Source organism: Gekko japonicus, unplaced genomic scaffold (assembly GCF_001447785.1).
Source record: "Gekko japonicus isolate JY-2015 unplaced genomic scaffold, Gekko_japonicus_V1.1 scaffold153, whole genome shotgun sequence".
In the NCBI taxonomy this organism is placed as follows: Eukaryota; Metazoa; Chordata; class Lepidosauria; order Squamata; family Gekkonidae; genus Gekko; species Gekko japonicus.
The window spans coordinates 1,036,390-1,060,287 of NW_015175360.1; the positions used below are offsets into that span (position 1 = coordinate 1,036,390).

Genomic DNA, 23,898 nt, shown 5'->3' on the forward strand with positions numbered 1-23,898 from the left:
CAAAAACAAAGCTAAATTAAAAATTACACCCTCCCATCCACCCCCAACACAGGAGAAGTGAGACAGAGTAGGCTTCAGAGACCGCCTGAGCTCCTGCTTAGATGGAGCCCCTTCCCCTCACCCCCTCCTTCAGAGTGTCACCAAAGGTGCACCAACCCTGAGCCCCACCCTTAAGTCTCCGAGGGGACAGCAACGCCTACCTCTTCCTAGGGTGTGGCGTCACGTGAAGGGGAAGGATTGTGACTCACTGTCCATAGCAAGCAAAATACCGGGAGAAAAGAGGATAGGGTAGTTGCCGTGGAAACGTGTTGGGCAAGGGTGTAAATCAAACAGGGCGGGCAACGGGTTGCAAATCAGTCATTCAGAAGTTCCTTGAAAGCGGGGAGAGATTCCGAATTTTTGAAAGAAAAGCGCGGCCGCCAGGCTCGGTATCTCCTTGGCACCAGCCGCGTTTAAGCGCCCTTAATTAGTAGTTGTTCTGGTCCATGGGGTCGCGAAGAGTCGGACTCGACTGTGCGACTGAACAGCAACAACTCTCTCTCCCCCAAAGTCGGTCCATTCCTTCCTCCGGAGCGGCTGCATGTAGCACTTGGCAGCCTCCCCAAGCCAAGGAGTTGAAGTCCCTCGAAGGTTCCCCATTAGGAACTACGCATCTCCCGCGTCCCCAGATTGCTCCTCCTGACGTTTCTCTCCTTCACGCAAAAGCAAATCGCCTCAGCAGATCCTATTGTTTTACTTCTAATGCTGATCATTCTCGTAGCCCCAGCTACTGCCGCCGCCTTCCAATTTTCCCGCCATTTCCTGCTTATTAGCAAGCCAGACTTCGTCTACCCTCCGGGGCTTTACGCTGCCTTCGCAGCGCGCCGTGGCGCCGCCTGTTTCTTCAGTGTGGGGGGGTCTCCTGTATGCCTCCTGTCCAGTCCAAGCGAAAATGTGTCACTGCTTCAAAGAAAAAGACAATACAGTGCTGGGGAATAGCCACTACATTGGTCTGGCGTCCCCGAGAATTTTGGTTTTCCAACAGTCGGAAGGCACTCGTGGCAAGGAAACAAAGTCGAGGTGGTTTTGGGAGCATCGCCTCGTGTTTTGGAAACCAGAGAGTGGAGAAATGCGATCGAAGGACAGAAAGGTGAAAGCTGCCGTTGTTTTGGGGGCGACGGTGCTGCTTGGGATGGATGTAATTCTTTGCATCCATCATGCCATTTTGACCTTCCAAAATGGTTTAAGGCTGGGCAGGACAGGCACAAAAAACGTTGGCGACGATCAGAGTTAGGAGTTATTTTGTTGGAAATGGGGGGTAAGAGGAGATCCTGCAGTCAGTTTTCCCACAGATTTAGCTGTATAACGACAGAAAGGTAGCTGCAAAAAGGGGTACCAGAAGTGGCATCTATCACTTGTTCACTGGTTAGTTGGTAGGGATGCCAACCTCCTGGTGGGGCCTGGGGATCTCCCAGAATTAAAACTGAATTAAAATGACAGTGATCAACACCCCTGGAGAAAATGGGTGCTTTGAGGGGGGACTCTATGGCATTATTGCCTGCTGAGGCCCTTCCTCAATTCCTGCCATCCCTAGGCTCCACCCCTAAATTACCAGGAATATCCGAACCCAGAACTGGCAACAGTATTGGTAGGCCCTGACTCACAAAAGGACCTGTATTAAAAGACACTCGATTCCATACTTTGGTTAAAATAAAGATAATGAAATAAGTAGCGATCCAGAATATCAAGACCAATGATGTAATAACCTTTTTATTTTATTATTATTCATAAAACAAAAACTTTTTAGATTAGCAAATATAGACACAGCTTCGGAGAAGAAAATGAATAAACTCCAAATGCATTATGGTGTAATATCACTAAGATAAGAAAAACATTTGCAATAAGTTTTAATACTGTTAATATTTTCAGAATCTGTAAATGTTTCATATACATTTGCCACAATCTTAAACATATTTACAGAGTTTGCTTCCCAGGAAATATGCTTAAAGTTGGGTTGCAAATCTCATATAAACAGTGCGTCATACATGACAACAATTTTCTCAAGATATAAGACAACCAAAATTTAAATGTATTATTTTTGTAATGACCAGTATTTGTTTAACATTTTGAAAGCCATCTAAAAGAGGGGGAAAATTACACACCCTTATTTGAGAACTTGGGTGGACATAAATTACTGCACAATCCCAAAGATTTTTACAGCTGCATGCTCTGTGTCTTATCATTGCTTAATTATAAATAATGCATCTTCCCAAATCAGATAACAGATTTGCAAAATGTATTTTATTCATTCAGCTAGAAAAATAGGGTGTTACTGCACATCCATAACAAATTTTTGTGTTTGAACCACTCGTGTGGAAAACTATGTACAATTCAATGAATATATAAATACAGATTAATGGATTAATTTTGCGTATCAGTGAAAGTGAAATTCTGCCGGAGCCTTTTTCTTCGAAGGTTTTTACTTCCTCACATGTAAGGGAATCCGTGGAAAGCCCCAGAGACGCAGCCTACCTATGCCTCCATCTGGGGCAATAGTAAGTCTCACATGAGTACAGACATTCATTGTTTGTATGGCAGTGGCATCAAAAAAATGTCTTTTATGGGGCTTGAGCTGGAAGGAAAAAAAGAACTCTAGTAAATTTAGTGTTTAAATACTGCCTAGTAACAAAAAAAACAAAAAAAACCCCTGTTCCAGTATTAGCTACAGTTCATCCCAGCACCTGGACAACTTCCAGGAGAACAAGCTGGCCACACAGGAGAGTAAAACTACCACCACTCTGGCCACGGGGGGGGGGGGTTACTCCCCTTTCTCAAAGGCCAACTTGCTTGCTTCTGCCTTTGCTCTCTTGCCTGAGCTTCTGTGCCTCATGCTGGCCAGAGAGGGAAGCACAGAGGCTTCTTGCAAAGAGAGCCTTCACAACTTTGCTGGCTGGCTCAGAGCCAGCTTCTGCAGTGGGAAACCTGGCCACCCTTTACTTTCCTTGCTGCCCTCTCACCCTCTCCCTGGCATAAGGCAGAGTAACGTTGGCCATCTTGCTCTCATCTAAGCTGTGAGGTTTGTGCTAGGGACAAAGCAAGAAGACTGCAAGGGAAGTTAAGGACACAAGAGTCCAGCAGTGGTGGAGAGAGACAGCTCTACGTGCTCAGAGGTACTGTGGTAATTCTAAGGTTGTATGATTGTATGTGTGTGTGTGTGTGTTTGGTGGAGTGGTGCACAGAGCACACACTAGTCATGGGGCTCTTTCAGTTGATGGTAATTGTGCATGTGGCTCTCCATGGATCGCAAAGTCAGTACCACTGGGCTAAAGAGAAAGGAATGCACTACTTTCAAGAAATTGCAAATTTACCTTTGTTACAGGCAGCAAGACATTCCATTTTGTACCCTGTTTCAGAGAATATTTTTGCGCTATGCAATCTTTTTCTTCTTGTACACTCAAAATACAGGCCTCAAGTGTACAAGTATCTGGAAAGTTTCCTGATAGTAAAAGAATGAATGGGATATAACAATAGCCTTCTTTCAAATAAAGCAAGATTGTAAACCATACACTGAGTTGGAAGTAAACCCCACCTGACCTCAGTGAGATTTATTTCCATATAAACATGCATAGGATCAAGCTTATAAAGAACCCTATGATATTTGCAGAACTGAAACATGAAACTTGCCCATTGGAGAGGCTTTTTCAGCTATTACAGCTTGAAGGGAGAGAAGGTAAAATATTTTATATATTTCATGAACTTCATATTTCAACAAAATCAAGTATGTTTGCCACTAAATCTTTGAAACATTCAGTAATATTAATACAATTAATGGACATAAAGAGGAAGTAACACAGAGTCAAGGGACTGACAGCAAATATTCACCTTTAAAGTGACTGGTGTCTATTTCTATGTGTGTTACTATACCCGGGTGCCCCAGTCGAAAGACTGCCCATTCCCTTCCTGGTATAAGGAGGTTTCCTTTGTCATCAGCCTGAAATTGAAAAGACAATATTATTTGGGTAATAATTCTCTTCACCCCTTTCCCAGAGAAGAAATGGACATAATCCTCTAGCACCACAGATGTAGTGTCTGTGTCTCAAGTCCTCCCCAACTTCATCATCTATGCACAGGCCCTCTGGAAACTTGTTACTGGTAGGCAAAAGGGACATACCATTATGAATATATGAAGGTACATAAATCTAGTCAAGCTTTGACTTCAGCCCTTTTGGGAGAACTTTTTTTCTAGAATAAGAGATGTTGCTTCTCAAGTTATAAGAGAAAACTCATGAGTATGCAGCTTTTTGTTGCTTGAGGAACTCCATACTTCGCATTGACTGGCACAATTTTTGGTCAGAAGACACATTGTCGAAACGGCAGCACCAATCCGGAGACCACCGTCCCGCCTTTTCGCTTCTGTTCTATTGTATTAATTCTTGTAATAATCACATTCAGAAATTAATGTTTTGTATAACATCTTTAGATAAATAATTGTGAATGCTTCTTCATCACAGTTGTATGATTCATACATTGTAGGTTCTCTGGACTGTGACCATCTCATTGTTTGCCGAACAGTAGCAAACAGCCAGGCCTAGGTGAGTCAGGCAAGTCACGTGGTATAGAATCATAGAGTTGGAAGGTACCTCCAGGATCATCTATTCCAACCCCCTGCACAATGCAGGAAATTCAAAAATACCTCCCCCTCCACACCCACAGTGACCGCTGTTCCACATCCAGAAGACTGCTTTTAACCTAAGGAACATTTTATTGGGAACATTTGGCTGTACAATCTCAGAAGAATATACAGTTGACCAGAGAGAAGTACTACTGGACATGTGATTGCACTGGAGGCTTCATTTGTATTTTTGTATTTCTTTTCTTTGCCCAGTGGTTAAACTTTGGAACAATTGTTTTCTGGTCTTTATTCCATATTTTGTATACGTATGATTGTATGTATTTTTGCATATCAGCCAACATGTTCTGTCTGTATTAGACCTCTGAGGAAGGCCAAAACACGTTAGGTCTATCTTATTAGTCCTTGTATGTTTTTATATTTGTATATGAGGTTTGAATGGGCCCTTGTTTGTTATTTTAATTTATGTTGAATAAATACATGTATATTTTTGTATGTTTAATAATTAGATTTTTAAGTAGGCCTGTAATGATTCCTTGTTTTATGTGTGTGTGTGTGTCTTTTTAAAAGTTTGGTTGCATGGCGGTGGTAAGTAGACTAGAGTGGTTGAGAGAAGCCAGCGTGGTATGATTGGTGGTTGACAGAGAGGGGGAGGGGTTTTGGAAGTGAGAATGAGTGGATATGTCTGTATGTCAGTCAGAGGTTACAGTTACAGGTTTGACAGTTGAGGAGTTCAGTTAGTTCTGTGTGGGGAAGGAGTTAGACAAACAGTTAGTTCTGGGTATGAAGGAAGTTAGAAGCAGTCCTGTATGGTATAAGTTAGTTCAGTGAGAAACAGAAGGAAGGCTGAGAGAATAGGAAAAAGTAAATGAAAGTTTAATTGAAGACAAGTTATAAGAAAGGCTGTATGTCCTGATAAACTGGAGAGAAACAGTGAAAATATATGACCTTGAGTTAAAGTGTTACAAAGTTACCTGAAAGATCCCTGTCAGTAAGGGAGCATATTGTGTGTTATACACCAAGCAATGGTTCATTAATTACACATTATTAGATACCTTGTTCTACCCTTTTCTTTATGAATTATTTCAATAAATCCTCTTTTATTCAAATATACCAGCTCTGAAAGAAATACTTTCTCAGGACCACATAGTTCCTTATAAGCCTTGTACTTGGTCTACCTAACCAGCAAGATCAGAAGTAAAAGTATAAAGGTTTGGAAAGCCTTAAATTTCCTGGTGGCAGCCGTATATACATAGTAGAATAAAATAAAGAACACTTTTAAAGGGAAACCAGTCCTCCCCAATAAGGAGGATGTCACATGGCCCTCTTCTTTCTTGACTAACCTTTTTAGGTTCTGAATTCTAGGTTTAGGTTTAGTTTTTTCCCCCTTTTTTCTTCTTTGTCCTTACTGATTATCACAGGGACTGCCATCTTGATCACATGGGTAGTCTCCACATCTCTACCTTCTGACCCACCCATGCCCTCCCCCAAGCCTCTCCTAGGGGGTCAGAGAACCCTCAGAAACAGGAGGCTCCAGCGGGAGGCAGAATCAGCAGAAATCTACACACACCCATTTACACAGCTGCCTTACCACTCATGCAATGGAAGATTTGGATCCAAGCCAAGATTCACATATAAAAGAACTAGGCAGAAATCTGATATGAGTTCTAACATGTTTGTTCTTACTTTTAGGACTGGTGGTCTTTCCAAACTTCTTCTTGTCTCCCAGCCATCTTTAATAGATGTTGTGCATCCTATTCCTAACAAAATAATTTAAAGCTAGGTTAATACAAACAAATTTAATAGTTAATTATCTGTTAACTAACCTGTCATTGTAAGTATTCTAGAGAGTGCTAGGAGGAGACAAGGGGGGATATGTCTCCCTCTACAGTAGGATATCTCCTGACATTGGTCTTCCTATTCTCCACTGCCATTACATAGCCTGCAGATGTGGCTAGCCAGGCTTGTACCAATGTGCAATGTCCTTCCAGAGCAAAACTGGAAGTGATGTCACTATGTTAGGATGATGCTCTAAGATTCGCCCAAAACTTGATGGTTTAACCACAGAGTTTTGGGTGGATCCTAGAACATTACCTTAACATGATATCATTTCCAGTTTTGCACCAGAGGTAATGTCACATGATGCCAGCAAGCCTGTCCCCACCCCACAGTTTCTCCTAGCAGTTGCCGGCAGTGGTTGGCAACCCTAAAATGGAATGCTTTCCTCATTTTACCTCTGAACTTAGTATGGCAGTGACTTGAATAAAAAGTCTTGATTCATCATATAAGTTTAAACTGATTAACTGATTGAATTTGCATAGGAATGAAATAATAGTTTTAACGAAAAAGCAGTTTCTTTGTTTTTAAATGGTATGTAAGCTTATCATGAACTCTCTTAGAACAGGATTTTCATCTTAATTAATCAGGGCACCGCTTTAGTTGTTAACTGATTAAAAGTTGCATCTCTAGAATTTAGCGAACATCACAGATAACACAGACATGCATGAAAACTTCTCTCTCTCTCTCTCTCTCTCTCTCTCTCTCTCTCTCTCTCTCTCCCCCCCCCCCCCCCCCCCACGGGGCGGGGGGAGAGGTGGTAATGAGGAGGCAGAGTACTGAGGTGTGGTGGTAGAAAGTGCCATAAAGTCACAGTTGACTTATGGTGATGACACCCCCCCCCACCTCGGGCTTTCAAGGCAAGAGATGTTCAGAGGTGGTTTGCCATTGCCTGCCTCTGCATAGCAACCCTAGACTTTCTTGGCTGTCTCCCATCCAAGTATAACCAGGGTCAACCCTGCTTAGCTTCTGAGATGTGGCAAGGTTGGGCTGCCCTGGGCCATCTGGGTCAGGGCACGGAGGTGTAAGACATTTTGTATCACTTCACACTGTGAGTGCGGGATCCCTCTCCCCCACCCCCCATTTCCATACATTAACAATTACCTGCAAAAAGAACAGTCCTAATGTTTGCTGCCCCTCTCATACAGAATAACTCCCTACTTCTCAGGAAAGGGAAGCTGCCCATGGGTCTGGCTTCCCACTACTAGGAAGGAGAGAACAATTTAACTGCTGCCTTCAGAACCCAGTCTTGCCCCTACCTATTTTAAAGTTAAGGCTCTTTCCTGGAAGGTGGAGAAAAGGGGTTCTGTTTCTGCAGGCTGCTCTCAAACCACAGCCTGGCTCTTGGTCTCTCTCCCCTGAACCCTTCTTGAAAAGGAGATGTGCACAGCCTCATGGATGGCTTGATAAATATAACCACTGTGCTGCTTTGTGCAGCACATTAACAAGACAGCCTGTATATGTTCCTCCTAGACAGGGAAAGCACATAGAGAGGAGGTCACTTTTGCTCCTGATAGTTGCAGAAGGAGCTACTAGTAGACTTTTCCTTCTGACAGGAATGAAGAGTTGCTGCTATGCAACACCAAAGGTACAGTAGCCGCTGCCACTACTCTTCCTCAGATAATCGCTGCTGCTGGGGTGCTAGGACCTTGGTAGCTGCCCAACAGTGCCAACCCCTGACACCACACCTTCCCATTCATTCCAATGTAGCTTACCGAGGACTCCAACATAAACAGTGAAGTGAATGAATATTGTGCTTCATAATTAGGCCCATGAACAACAATGGCTCTTTGAAGGATTTTTTTATGTTACTAGTGGTTCACTGAAAAATTGGAAATCTGACTTTGAGACATATTTTACCTCCTGAATGAAATAAAAACTGAACAAATGCTTATTAAACAAAAAAGGGGCTAGTATTACTCTTACCCAGTATATTATGGGGATGACCTAACTGAGCATTGCTATATCCAACACAGATACCTCCATTCGCCATTGCCACCAAATCACTCAAGTCATTCTTGCCAGAAAGTGACCAGTCTCTTGATATCGTGCCATATACTTTCAAACGTGCAATTCCACCATCTATTGGGGGGGGGGGGAACACATGCATTTCAGTTATGACTTCTATATAATTTAGTACAATAGTTGTGTTTAATAATAAAACATGTAAAAAGTTATATTGCAAACATTATTACCACCTCCACTACATTATCAACAGCAGATACAATGTTGTGTTATGTCTTGGCCTCCAAGGACCTTAAAGACTGAAATAAATAGTAGAGAAGATAACAGAGTGAAAGACATGGCTAAGTGGCCGGATGGTGCTGGTATCAGGTTGCACTTTTGGCATTCTGGGAAGGCAAGATAAATATGAAAATATAAAAACCAGTATTGATCAAATGCCTCTCTAGCACCAAATGGAACAGAGAAGTTTCTTAAACAATTGAGAGCACAGGTAAGTATTGATAAATTACTATATTAAGAAAGCTGGAGATTAATTTAGATTATGTCCTAGGTAAGGAGGCACTTTATTGAAACATGCCTGGCTTTCCACACAGGATGCAGATAAGGGCTTAAGATCATGGCCTGAAACAAATTCTCCCATATTGTGTTTAAAGTCTGGCCTAAGGAAGAAGAAGAGAACAGATTGGATTTATACCCCGCCCTTCACTATCTGAAGGAGTCTCAGAATGGTTTACAATCCCTTTCCCTTCCCCTCCCCACAACAGACACCCTGAGAGGTAGGTGGGGCTGAGAGAGGTCTCTTGAGAACTGCCCTTGAGAGAACAGGTCTGAAAAAACTTATGACTAACCCAGGGTCACACCGGCAGCTGCATTTGGAGGAGTGTGGAATCAAACCTGGTTCCCACAGATTAGAGTCCGCACTCTTAACCACTATACCAAACTGGCTCTCAAGAAGAGCTGTGGAGAACACTGTTTTGTGTTATTTTTCTTTGTTCCTAATAAAAGGCATTGCTTTCAGATTTTGCTTTGGACAATCAACTACCTGCAACTTTTGTTTGTCCCCAAACTCTAAACCTGCTGCTTTCCCACACATTCACACATGCCCACTCTTCCCCCCTCCACTGAGTGTGGTCACCAAGCTCTCATTCAAGACCAGAGTTATCAGGAGATCATCTCCTAACAATTAGTTCCCATTGAGATAACATCTATGGCTACTTAAAAAAAATAACCCCCTTTGGTAATGATCTTTAGTACCGTTGACTAAATAAATAAAAATAGAAGAGCCTTTGCATCAGTGCAGTATCACAAGCTGGACGCCTGCACCAGAGCAGACCTAACTTCTAGGATGCAACAGTGCTGCACCCAGGCCTCGGATGGGACTGGAGTGCACTGGTACGTCGCTTCGGGAGAGAGGCACTGGGGGGCGGTCACATGGTGAGCCCCCGCCCCCTTCTTCCAGCCACCCTCTGCTTCCAGCCTCATTCTATTGCAGAACGAGGAAGAATCAGGAGGGTAAGTTGCATTCCTTCCCCCCCCCTAGTCTCTGCCGGGCTGAGGCTGCTCCACCCAGCCTCTGCTAGGCCTCCAGGCCCCATCCCAGACCTTCCCGGAGGTGCGCGAAGTCGCGCACCCCGGGAAAAATCTCCCCGCCCCCGGTCTCTGCCTGGCCGAGCCTGTTCCACGCAGCCTCCACTAGGCCTCCAGGCCCCATCCCAGACCTTCCCAGAGGTGTGTGAAGAGCGCACCCCGGAAAAAATCTCCCCCCCCCCCGCGCTTCCCCCAGGCTGAGAGTTCCTATAAGAACACGAGAAGCCAATGTTGGATCAGGCCAATGGCCCATCCACTCCAGCACTCTGTGTCACACAGTGGCCAGAAATACCAGGTGCCATCAGGAGGTCCACCAGTGGGGCCAGGACATTAGTAGCCCTCCCACTGTTGACCCCCCCCCAAGCACCAAGAAGACAGAGCATCATTTGCCCCAGAGACCCTATCTATACCTTGTGGCTAATAGCCACTGATGGACCTCTGCTCCATATGCTTATCTAATTCCCTTTTGAAGCCGTCCTTGCTTGTAGCCGCAAGAAAAGTAAACTAAAAAACCCCACAAACCACCTGACAGCTAGATATATAGTTTTCTAATGAGGTTCCATGCTCATCATGGGTGATGGAAACAAATAAGATGGAATAGAAACAGACCTATAAAATAAGTCTTTGTTGTGTACATTTTTTCTTACCTGGATATATGTTGAGCCTTATGTGAGTCCACTTTTGCTTTGAAGTCACACAGAAATAGTTGTGGCTGGTGTCAAGATTTCCTGATTTTATCTCTGACATAGGAACCAAGAAAGCCCATTCATTTGACCTCATCTGAAGACATAGATTAGTTAGTTGTTTGTTTTCAGATCAGAGATAATTTTGTTAAAATTTGTCTATTGAACCTCAGAGTTTATATACCACAAGGTATTTCTTGTTACAGTTTGGCTTTTAGTGTCTCTGGAAAGTATTTTTACCTACATGTCTCAGCTAGAACTTAAGATGAAATAGCATTTATTCAACATTTTAAAACTTCCCGAAACAATTCTAAAAAGCAATATTTAATATATCCATGTGCCATGCTAACCCTCAGTCACCTGAAAGGATTGTCATACATTAAAGGCAAAACCTTTTTAAAATGATAATTCTTCCTTTAAATTGGTATCTAAAGCAGGACCAAACATCATTCATCTGTGTTTTATTAGAGAGATTTTGTACCCAGTGTAGCAGTAATTTTTAAAAAGAAATCCAAGGAGGAGCCAGAAAACTACTGACTCATCACTGTAACTTCTATGCCAGGAATTGGTGGGCCAGTGGGAAACAACATTAAATCTAAAATTATTAACAATATTAAATCTAAAATTATTAACCATGTAGAAGAACATGCCTTCCATGGAAAGAATCACCATAGCTTTTATGAGGGGAAGCGCCACTCTAATCTTATGCAGATAGCTATGATCTGCTGTGCCAAGTATTTTCAGCATAAATGTTTATTGCAGAGTGTTTCCTGTCTTTTTGTTGCATTCTTGGGGGATTCCAAATACCCATTATCTGTGGCAATTTCATACATATGTGATTAGCTAACTTGCAGACCAAACCCATCTGAAATGGGTTTCAGGACAGGCGAGTGCTTGTGTAACATCAGTTTGTGGGTTCTATGAGGCAGAACATGGAAGGAATCTTGCAATAATTGAAAGGGAATAAAACATTTTTACTTGTCACTTATCATGTAACGAAAACATAGATCTTGGTAACAGAACAGAACCGTGATCTTTAAAAGTCCAAACAATTAACTTTTCCCTCCTTCACAGCTTGCTACCCCCAATGTCCACCTCTTTTCTCTTGTTGGTGGCCCAAGAAGTCTCCAGCTGAACCCTCCGTGCACTGGCTTCCAAGATGAGGGTCCCAAATGAACCCCCCATTAGATAACACAGCCTTTAAACAAGGTGCTAAGAGCCTATGATTAAGGTTTAAGCTTCTCAGCAAGGCAGTCTTGCTTCCCTCCTCTGCTTTCCACACATATGGCACCCTTCTGCGTCTAGAGGCTCCACCCCTCCCTGGCTCATTTCATTCCTAGCTAGGGGTTACACTTGCACTGTTGTTTCTACATTGCTTCCCTTCTCCCTGAATTCAAATGCATGATGGAGGTGATTTACCTTTTTTTTTTTCCGGTCAGCTTTAGCTAGGCAGCAATGTTGCATAGGGCAGCTGCACCACTCAGTGTGCATTGCTGGGAGTGAAAGCTGTCACCAGATTCAGCCAGAAGAATCAAGGATAAGTATGATAGGCTTAGGAAACAAAGCATAAAGAGGATGAAAGAAGAAAAAGAAGAGCTACCAAAGGTCATGAAGTAAGGAAGCAGAAAAAGACAGGATAAATGAGAGACAATAGTGCAGAGAGAAAGAGATTAGATTGTGCCTTGGAGCCCAAAGACATCTACCCTTGCTGCTGCTAGTTGCTCTCTTTATGCTTTGCCAGCCTCTCAGTCCCAGTCAGTTGCTACTCTGCAGTTGCCAAGGCATGCTTTCAGTCCCTGACCCTTCCACTTGATTAAAAGTGAGCATAACCAAACAAATGTACCCTTTAGTATTTTGCTCAACATAGCAATTTTTGTATGAAAACCTCAGCTTGATTCGTTATCTGGTGTTTCGCTTAGATAGAGTTTACGTTACCTCCTTGACAGCTTTAAATTCTTCATCCGAAGCTGCAGTTCCTATTCTGGTCCCTCTTGGTGGCAGTAATGGTATTTCCTCTGCAAGGACAACATGCCAGACCGAAACGTAATAACTAATACCAGCAGAACTAGTCTGTCATCAGTGGAAGATTTAGAATCACTGTTTAAGCTGTAGCATGTCGTACTGGAGGCAGGATACATACCAGGCTGTACTGTATTGTAGAGCTAAGAAGATCTTCTCTTGGGTAGACACAACCGATGAATGTCCTTTCAGATTTAAGAGTTGATACACCTGACTGCCATATCTGGGGTTAGGATGTACCATAAGAAAATGCAGTATCTATGAGCAATACTTCAGTGTTGTAGATAGTCTACTGGGGAGACCTGCGTTCAGATTCTTGAGTTGGTCACTTTCTTTCAGCCTAACCTACTTCACTGGGTTGTTGTGAGGACAATAATATGGTAGACAAATGGTGTGTGTTCTCATGAGCTTATTGAAGGATGAATTAAATAAACAGGTAAGTAAATAACTTACAAGTGAGGAGGAGGATTTGTAGCTCAGTGGAGGAGCACATGTTTGACATGGAGAATGTCCCAGTTTCAACTGGAATTTCCAGTGAAAGGATCTTAAAGATCCAGTTTTGGGAAAGGTCCTCCTCTGTCTGAGACCATGGAGAACTACTGCCAGGCAAAGTTGACATAATAACATGAGAGAAACCAATGTTGAATCAGGCCAACACTCTGTCACATAGTGACCAAAAATACCAGGTGCCATCAGGAGGTCCACCAGTAGGGCCAGGACACTACCCACTGTTGACCCCCCCCCCAAGCACCAAGAATACAGAGCATCACTGGCCCAGACCAAGAGTTACTATCTATACCTTGTGGCTAATAGCCACTGATGGTCCTCTGTTCCATATGTTTATCCAGTTCCCTCTTGAAGTCGTCCATGCTTGTAGCTGCCACCACCTCCTGTGGCAGTGAATTCCATGTGATAATCACTCTTTGGGTGAAGAAGAACTTCCTTTTATCCGTTCTAACCCAACTGCTCAGCAATTTTATTGAGTGCCCACAAGTTCTTGTATTGTGAGAAAGGGAGAAAAGTACTTCTCTCTCCACCTGCTCTGTCCCATGCATGCTTTTGCATGCTCTTGTAAACCTCGATCATGTCACCCCCCAGTTGTCATTTCTCCAAGCTAAAGAGCCCCAAGCGCTTTAACCTTTCTTCATAGGGAAAGTGTTCCAACCCTTTTATCATTCTAGTTGCCCTTTTCTGCACTTTTTCCAATATTATATTATCCTTTCTGAGGTGTAGTGACCAGAATTGCACACAGTATTCCAAATGAGGTCGCACCATCAATTTATACAGGGGCATTATGATACTGGCTAATTTGTTTTCAGTTCCCTTCCTAATAATCCCCAGCATAGCGTTGGCCTTTTTTATTGCAGTCGCACACTGTCTTGACATTTTCAGTGAATTATCTACTACGACTCCAAGATCTCTCTTTTGGTTAGTCTCCGCCAGTTTGGACCCCATCAACATGTATTTATAGTTAGGATTTTTGGCCCCAATGTGCATCACTTTGCACTTGAACCCACATTGAACCCCATTTGCCACGTTGATGCCCACTTGCCCATCCTTGACAGATCCCTTTGGAGTGCCTCACAATCCTCCCTGGTTCTCACCACCCGGAACAATTTAGTGTCATCCACAAATTTAGCTGGATGGAGCAAAGGTCTAACTCAGTATAATGCAAAATTTTGCATGTACATGTTTACGTGTATAATGGTACTTGTCTGAGTGCTTTTCACAAATGCACTCCCATCCCAACACCATAACTGCTGGTGTGCAGAAGGGTCTTGTAGAGTCTCATATGTAGTTTGGGTTAGCAAATTATACTATGTGGGATTAGTGGATCAGAGAACTATTCTATATTCAGTGTACATCCCAACTATTGCACTTGTTTCATTGCAAATATGCCCTACAGCACCAGCAAAGTATGATACTGTATTGGCAGCTACCTGCATAGGAATAGTGTGGAAGACGAGTAATGAAAAATGGTTATAATGGCATGCCAACCTCCACTGCCTGTACCAGCACCTAGATCTCCTGAAGACAATCTGAAAGGGACTCATTTTTCCCTTGCCAATAGCTAACCAACTGGTATGTCTTTCTCATTCCAGAAATTTCATTTATTTCTGCTTACAGGCCCTAAAGAACATTTTCTCAACAGGGTAGGGAAAACCTGAGAGTTCACCCTTTTTGCTTTCATTGGGATCCCCCGTTGCTGTTGCCTTTGTTGTTCCCCATAATGGCACCAGGATTCCTGTCCTCCTTAGGTTTCTTTCCCTGGTTTGAGAAATTCCTGGAAATTTGGGGGGGGGGGGTGCCTGGGGAGAGCAGTGGTGGGGGAAGCTCAGTGGGGATGTGATGCCATAGTGTCCACCCTCCAAAACTGCCATTTCCCTCCGGCCCTGATCTCTCTAGACTGGAGGTCAGACATAATTCAAGAACTCCCAAGTCCCACCCTTGAGGTTGGCAATCCTTCTATGGAAGTTCTAAACTTCCTTGTTTCTTAGTTACCTTGTTTTAAATAAGCGGCTTGAATTGATATCCAAGGAGCACAGTTTCCAGCAAAATGAGATGTGTCCGCCTCAAACCCATAAACAGTTCCTGGCACTCCCATTTGAATGATGCACCAATCGTGCCCTAAAAGACAAAGACAGACCTCATTAAAGAGAAAAAAAATTACACACACACACACATACACACACGGAATGTATTGTTATAAATGTTGTAGAACCAAAAGAGATGTTAGGGCTGGGTACAGGGATCATCATCATTCCTGTGCTAAAGAACGGCCATCTTGTTGGCCATCTTTGCCTGGATACATTTCTAATTTTTATCTTTAAGGCCCTAAATGTTTGGGCGCCTCTTCTCATATTGACCAGCCCAGCAGTTAAGATCCTCTTCTCAGGCCCATTTGTCTGTGTCCTTGCATGAGGAGGTAAGGAGAATGGCAACCAGAGGCAGGGCTTTTTCAGTAGTGACACGTCAACTCTGGAATGCCATCTCCATTTGAGGTCTGTCTGGTGCCAGTACTAGGCCAGTTTGGTGTAGTGGTTAAGTGTGCGGACTCTAATCTGGGAGAACCGGGTTTGATTCCCCACTCCTCCACTTGCACCTGCTGATGTGACCTTGGGTCAGTCGCAAGCTCTGGCACAGCTGTCCTTGAAAAAGAGCAGTTTCTGTCAAGAGCTCTCTCAGCCCCACCCACCTCACAGGGTGTCTGTTGTGGGGAGGGGAAGGAAAAGGAGTTTGTAAGCCGCTCTGAGACTCTAAGTGAAGGGCGGGGTATAAATCCAATCTCTTCTTCTTCTTCTTCTTCTAGGCCAAAGCATTTTTCTTTACTCAGACTTTTAAATGAGGGGTACCATCTTTTAAAGCTGTTTTTCTGTTCTGCTTTTAACCTTAGGAATGTTTTATGAATATCGTTATGAATATCGTTCTAAGCCTCTGAATGTTGATTTGTACTGTATTTATGCCTCTGCTTGTTTTTACACTGTGGCTTTTTAGGGCTTCTTTTTATATTGATTGTTTTATGATTTTATTATACTGTTGTACTTTGTGAACTACCATGAGTGTTTGAAGAGGTGACAGAAATTTTCTTAATAAATAAGCTCAAATTGAGAAGGGTATGTAAGGCCTGGAAGTATTTGGGTGCCTCTTTTGGAAAGACAAAAGCAACGCACAAACTTTGGCATTGAAATAACAAAATGGAATAATGAAGTGTTGCAAAAACAGATTATGAAATACACCCTAATATACTCAGATGGGTAGCCGTGTTGGTTTGAAGCCAGTGTACCTGTAAGACCAACAAAGTTTTATTCTAGGTATAAGCTTGTGTGTGCATGCACACTTCTTCACATAACTGAATCTGATTAAGTGTGCATGCACACAAAAGCTTGTACTCAGAATAACACTCTGTTGATCTTAAAGGTGTCACTAGACTCAAACTTTGTTCTTACCCTAATGTACTGTAACTATCCATCACAGTGCACTCAAGCTCTTAGTTGTGCTAATGGCTGGTCCCCCATCCCCTGCTAGTAAGTCACTGAAAGCTGACAAACTAAGGTGATAGAAGGGAAACTAGGGCCATAGCCAGAAAATTTTTAGTGTGGGGGGGGGGCCACCAGGGGAACTGATGGGGCATGACATCACTTCTGACATCACAAAATAAAAAATACAATAAATACACTCCAGCCGAGAATAAAATAAAAGGGCTCACTCACTCACTACAGCAGACTTGAGGGAGGTTATGTATGGTAGTTCTCCACTACTTCAACTCCTCGCGCAACCCCTCCTTGAGCAACCCCCTCCGGCCCTGTCCCAGCCACCAGGAGCTGTGTGTGCAGCATCTCAGAACAGCAGCAGCAGCAGCAAGGCAGCTCCCACTCCCCATGGCCAGGTGAGCAAAGGCACACACTCTTCTTCACTATGCACCCATTGGTCTGGCCAGCAGAGCTAAGGTGGCGGGCAAGAGAAGGGAGCCAGTGGTCTTGATAGAAGGGCCTGTAGCTGGATGGTCTGCCCACCCCGGCACTGCCCTGCAGGCTGTGGACTGACTCGGCTGAGCAGCAGTGGCTTTACTGCACCTGTGCTAGACCAGCCACCCTGGGTCACATGATGCCAGGTCACATGACACCAGCAGCCAGGTCACATGGCTGGGCTGGCGCAGGTGCAGTGAGGCTACCACTGCCCAGCCAAGTCAGTTCACAGGGCAGCCAGCTGCAGGCTCGCTGCTGGGGCAGCACCAGGGCGCAGTGAGTGAAGACTAGAGAAGGCACAGGACTGGCCAGCTAACCATGGGGCAGGGCGCAGCACAGCATAGCATGACTGAAGTAATACATAAATAATTATTTTAAAAGCATGTTTTTCTGGTATAGAAACTTGTGGGCATGGCTGTGAAGTGAGGGGGCATGGCCCCAAGATGCCCCACCGTGGTTACAGGCCTGAGGAAACTCTTACTTTTGGACAGGAAGGCCATTCAAAGAGGGTGGGAGAAAGAGTGGTTATAAACATTCTGGACATGGGGGGGGTTTCCAGTTTGGGCAGCTCTTTGGATGCACATGAGCCTCAAAGGACAAAGCTTTGAGCAAGAGACTCCATCTTGTCCACAAGGTAGATGACAATGGAGAGGGGTCCCAGCCTGGAGATCTGACTCTAACTTCCTGGAACTTCAAGTAAAGCTTCTCAGTCCTAAAATTCAGCATTGGATAGGAAGTACCTTGTGTAGGGACAAAAGACTGTGTGTTTTCACGTTTTCTTTGTTCCCTTGCTAAGCCCAGATTGCTTGAACAGAGCATGTGTATTCTTTTATTAATGTATTAAACTTTCTTATATTTTAAGTGCTATATGACTGATCGCTGGAAGAACACCATCCCTACTTGGTCTTGCTCTCTGAAGTGTGGTGTGGGGAGGGGCAGCAGAGAAGCTCTCAATCCCCGGAGCACAATAGCTCTAAAGTGCAAACTTGTGGTAGATTGTCACTGTGCTTGCTTGTAGATTCTCCTAAGAGTAATTGCTGGCAGCTGGTGGTTATTTAGGTTGTAATTGGCACCCCTGCATACATTGTACGAATGAGTCAACTCACATACATATAAAAACTCTGAAAGCTTCTGCAGCAGTATGACTACTAAAACAGCAGCTTACCTGAAATTCGTTTCCTTCTGGTCTCCCACCCATCTCTCCACTTTCCATAGTCAGTGAACAGATCTGTATGAGAGACTGGTCTCTGTTCCTATTTGAATATAAAATCAAGATAGCTCAGTAGCTTTCTTGCAGTATAATGGCTTCCATTATATGCAAGCAACTTCACAGGCTTTCAAGTAATTAGCAGTCATTTTTCACAAATTAAAAAAGCTTATTTTTGACAGCACCAAAAGTACTGTAAAGATTAAGAAGCAGCTGAAAGAGTACAGTAGTAAAGATTAAGAAGCAGCTGCAAGTTATGTAAATTCCCACTGAAATTAATGGAACCTCAACATACTTAAATTTGTGGGGTCATTCCCATTATGTCCTCTTAAGTAGTGGGATTAAAACAGTAGTGTTCCATTTCATCACAGCACTCCTTTATATAGTAGAACTTTTAAAATATGGAAACCAGTGTGCAAGATAAACATTTTTTTTCCTGAACAGAAGTAGAAAAAATGTGGCAAATAATACGCATATCACTACAGGTTTTTTGCATGCAAATAGGTTATAATAAATTTTGAAAAGAGCTGCTATAAGACAGTATTTTTGTGATTAGCATGAATGGGCCTATCCCTGTGGTTTTGCCTGACAGATTTTGTAGGTGACCAAGAACCTAATAAAAGGAGTTGAATGTTTCTTAATATCCCCAAGCCTTCGCAGTGTGATACATATCAGAGTTTCTGAGTGGGACAAAAAGACAGAAGCAATTGCAGTTTGAATTGGGTGGTAGAATGGCAAATTCCACATGAAGCAGGAAACTAGAATCTGCTATGGTTTATTTTAAAGACAAAATAACCCAGGGGGCACTGAATTCCCACATACACCCTCCCAGAAATCTCTGTAAGGCATACAATAGCTCTGAACAGGTGATTTACATCTCTGTAACAGTATGTTTGTGCAGTGAAACACCTGTGCCATGGCCCAGATCTGAACTGGATACACGATACCTAGTTTTGCATTTAAGAAAAAAAATATATGATCACAAATTTTCCATTTTATGTAGTGTTTGGTCCAGATTGTTTGGCAAAGTTGGCTAAAATGGAAGCAATCTTGGGGTGCAGTTGCTCTTGTTAGGGGAGTTGATACAGGAACAGTGGTTGTGTTGCTTGCTATAGAAATCCATTTTACTTCCAACTATGCCCTTGGCTTGTATGTTTGTAAACAAACATTACCAAGACACCATAACTCCCAAGTGTTGTATCTCATCCAAAGAAAGTTCAACACAATATCACTGTTCTCTGACTTCTCACAAGGAAGTGGGGAGCATAAAACAGTAAGATATGTATCCTACAGCAAAACCTGGACATTAAACCTGGTTAAATTGCTCTTAATGCTAGCCTTTACCACAATCCATTTATAATCTAAACAAGGGCTGTATGAACTTTGCCTACCTTTAAGAGATTTTCTGCAGGAGCAAAAAAGTCATCAGTTGCAAATAAAACCTTTATAAATGAGAACAGATTATAAGCATTAATTATAACAGCTATGTACACATTACTACTAATTTCATTTTGCATACTAAAACACTTTCAAGTAAGCAGCCATTAGTATCGGATTTCCTGCTTTTTCATGTAACGATCTGGCTTTTAAAATTATCTAACATCAGACTTCTACTTTTTCTTACTAATAGCCCCAAATATATTGGGGCAGCAGGGCCTATCTAGCATGAGTGCAGCAGCAGTAGAGAAGGGGAAATTTCCCCATCCCTCCGCTCCTACTGCAGCTTACTATGCCCTTAAGAGTCAGTGGGGCCCAGGAACAGCACGGGGGGGGGGGTGTTAAGTCGTGCGCTTAACAAAGAAGTCGGAGAGTGATTCAGCAAGAATGCGGTTTATTCTTCAGCTCTGTTACTTCTCCGAACACGGTACAACGATCGCCAGCCAGAACCATCATTCGAACCAACACATATACTGGCTGCTCTGTATTTAAACATTCCCGGCTAATATAGCCACACCCACTGTACAATAAGCAACCTATGAGGTTGAAGCAATAAGGACCAATCACAAGCGATCCCGCTCTGCACGGTGATTGGCAAACATATTCTGAGCTAGGGCTCCTATTGGTTACATTAGGATCCTAGCCCAGGGCGAAGCTTAACATGGCATCTCAATGGCACAGTTCACAAGGCAGTTATATACATCTCAATACATAACAGGGGGGTTTTTAAATTGGAGGTCTGAAGCAGCAGGGAGAGTCAGCAAAAATTGACCCCCACCTTTCCAAGAGTAGATGTGTCTTCCACAAGTGGAAAAGGCAGTCACGGTCTAAGATGATATATGTAACAATGTACTGAATGACTGATTCGAAATGTTCGGGTAAGGATTCCCTTAATAAATATGATGGCAAGGACACAATTGGCCCTTTGTTTGCGCCCCAAATATCCTTTGGTATGCAACTAAACTATTGCTGCATCAACTTCTTTGAACACATTACTAACACTACCCAAAACTGGGGCATGTTTCTTACCTAGATGTGTACAACACCTGCTCATAGAGGGATCTTTATAAGGACTAACAGAGCGCTCTCCCCTTCCCATCTGAACCACAATGAATGGCATTGACTGCAGGGGCCCATTTCAGCTTGGGAAACCAACAGGGGGGTAAGGAGCCTCTTCTTCCCCCATGCCACACTCCTGGTACCAAACAGGTCCCTGTGACCTTTAAAATGCTGTTCCCTGCAGTTGCTGTATGGTTACAAAGAACCCTGATCTTAATCATTATGGGTAATTTGGCTGAAAGGATATATTAAAACCAAATCAGCGAAAAGTTTGCCTGAGCAATGTGGTCAGTGTTGTTCAGGCATACTTTTTCCTGGTTTGGTTTTAAATGTGTTAGTGTTTTTAGTGTTCTAACATATCAGGATTCTAGGATTAAATTTATTTTCACTTTAAACAATGAGGAAAAGCAGTATAGAAATGTAGTAACTAAATAAACACGCTGAATATGGTAGTGAGACATAACCTACTGAATTTACCTTTCCTCCTAGAGTTTCACATGCCAAATCATTCAGATGTAGAAAGTCAGGCAAAACATAAGGCTTTCCTTCTTTGAGATGAAGAGACATCTTTCTTCAAAAGATACAGCAGAAATAACTGATTTTTTTTTTCTTCTGAAAAGAAACAAAACAGGCCATGGTTATGCTTTCCCCCCCTTCTTTTATCCTTACCTCACTAGTGTTTTCTGGCTTCTTACAAGTAGTCCACCATTTCTCATGGCTCAAAACTTAATACTGGGTAACAAGAACCAAGTGAAAATGCAACAGGGAGCATCATACCAGACTCATATAATTTATGGTCCATCTGATACATAAATAATTTCATCTCTCTCCTCCTTATGATCCTGCCAACCTAGCAGTTCGAAAGCAAGAAATTGCAAGTAGATAAATAGGTACCACTTTGGTGGGAAGGTAACAGCGTTCCGTGCTCCTTGGTGTTTAGTCATGCCGGCCACATGACCACGGAAACGTCTTCGGACAGCGCTGGCTCTTCGGCTTTGAAATGGAGATGAGCAACGCAACCCTAGAGTCGGATTCGACTGGCTTTCGAGCAAGGGAACCTTTACCTTTACCTCCTTATGATATTCTGTTGCTCTGTAACTATGCATTGTAACATGTCCTTTGAATAAGCATAAGTAACATTATGTGAGAATAGCTCACCGTACTGGCAAAGAGTGTGAACTGTGGGCTGGAAAGTGCCCAATTCATATCTCACACCAGGGACTTGAAGCTTACAACCAGCCACTGTAGTTCAACCCCAGCACACTACTACACATTGCAATATGTGGCTAACACTGCTACCTTACTATACAGAGTTGCCGTAAGGATTGTGGAGACAGTATACATGAAGGCTTGGATTCTGCCAAACATTTCAGTTGATTTGCTACCTCCCCTCTTCCACTGCAGCCCAAAATGCCTCCCCAAATGCAGCTCATAAGGGACTAGGGACCCCCCAAGAACAGCATGAAGGAATCTGAGGTCTGTTTCGAGAGGACAAAATCGGTGAATATCAGCAGAAGTCCTCTGCAGAATCCAACCCAAAGTACCTCTGGTGCTCTAAGTGCTGTAGAAATGTTAAAAGTTATATTTATCAATATATTTAGCTCCTCAGATCACATGGAGGAGGTAGCAACAAACAACAGCTTTTCTTCAAATTAAAGACACACAAAAATAATACACTAAAAATAAACATAATGTACAATATAAATGTGATTGAAAGTAAGAATTAATATCTGTGAGACTGGCCAAGATGAATGAGTACTTACGCAAGAGATACTGCAATCATTGCTTTTCAGGATCCTTCTCTTCCTCACTGAGAAACTGTCTGGCCAGTTTGTACCTTGTGTTGCATTACCCAATAAAAAAGCTGTAAATTAGTGATGCTCAAGCTGTGGGCAACTACAGGATGGCAGGCAGCGGAGAGTCTGACTTGACATAAAGCAGCCTTCCAAAGGTTGGGTATTTGAGGAATGACAGATTGCACTTCTATAGGAGCTAGTGCAACACTCATCAGTGACCCTTCAAATATGAAAGCTGTTGGCATGTCATTTGAGACCTGATAAATAATAATTGCTGAATTCTACAAGCACACGACCAAAAATGAAATAAAGCAGTTACACATCATTAAGTAGTAACTTATACTACCCTGGACTGCTTGGAGGAACTTTTGATAATTCACTTGCAAAGTAGGAAATACTGATGTTCTTATTGTTAGTGCTTCAGTCTGAATAATATCTTTGTTGTAATATTACAAGAGAAATATATTAAAATCAATTAATCTTACTCTTTCAGTAGTTTTGCTCCAAGGCAAAGCTGAGGAATCAGCAGCATTAAGAGATTAATGTTTTAAACAGGCTGTGTGCAGAGTCCAAAATGAGCAAGTTACACAATCAGTAGACAATCATTACATGATATTGATTCTGCAAGAGGTCACTTCCTTCCTGTCTAAATGTACCCCTTCCTTATGCAAAACCAAACATGGAAGGAATTTGCATTCCTTTCTACATCTTAAATATGCACAAGATGCATCTCAGTAATATTTGACTTAAGGAGTACACCTTGAACTAATATAATGTCTATGAATGAACCATGGTGTCTCTGATGCACCTTTCCACCCTTGACCCCTTGTCTGCATGCAAGTTGTTCCTGGCACTGTGTCTGAAACAGGCAGAAGCTCTGGTGTTGGCACAGAAGTCACAGAACAGTCACTCCCTAGAAGCGTGGTCCTAATTTGGCTGAAAGCCTGTGGTAATTATTGTGTGAGAGTCTATATCACTATCCTACCCTTCTCTGGTGAAACATAGGTTACTTTATTATATTGGTTTATGTTGATCATGAGTATCCAGGATGAGCTTCAGAAGGGTGTCAAGACTGGATATTTGCTTGAACCACTAAACCTGCAAGGATCCACCATCTGCATGTTGCTGCTGTTCTCCCTTTACAAAGAAGATTAAAGTTGGCATGAGAAAATTATCTTCCAGTTAAGTCCATTTACCATGATAGTCATCTCTGTGTGCAGTCTCCAAGGTGTAC

At 42.8% G+C, this 23,898-nt stretch overlaps 1 protein-coding gene across 1 annotated transcript; it reads right to left on the reverse strand.

The window, feature by feature from the left end:
* Window positions 1-738: 738 nt before the first annotated feature.
* ALLC (allantoicase) lies at window positions 739-21,435 on the reverse strand. The gene is made up of 12 exons (XM_015425358.1): window positions 21,346-21,435; window positions 19,764-19,814; window positions 18,331-18,418; window positions 15,202-15,327; window positions 12,616-12,695; window positions 10,645-10,777; window positions 8,372-8,527; window positions 6,296-6,369; window positions 3,862-3,970; window positions 3,348-3,475; window positions 2,471-2,611; window positions 739-912 (listed from the first exon to the last, which is right to left on the reverse strand). Exons 1-12 carry the CDS (start codon window positions 21,433-21,435, stop codon window positions 739-741), a joined length of 1,350 nt encoding a protein of 449 aa, XP_015280844.1.
* Window positions 21,436-23,898: the final 2,463 nt, after the last annotated feature.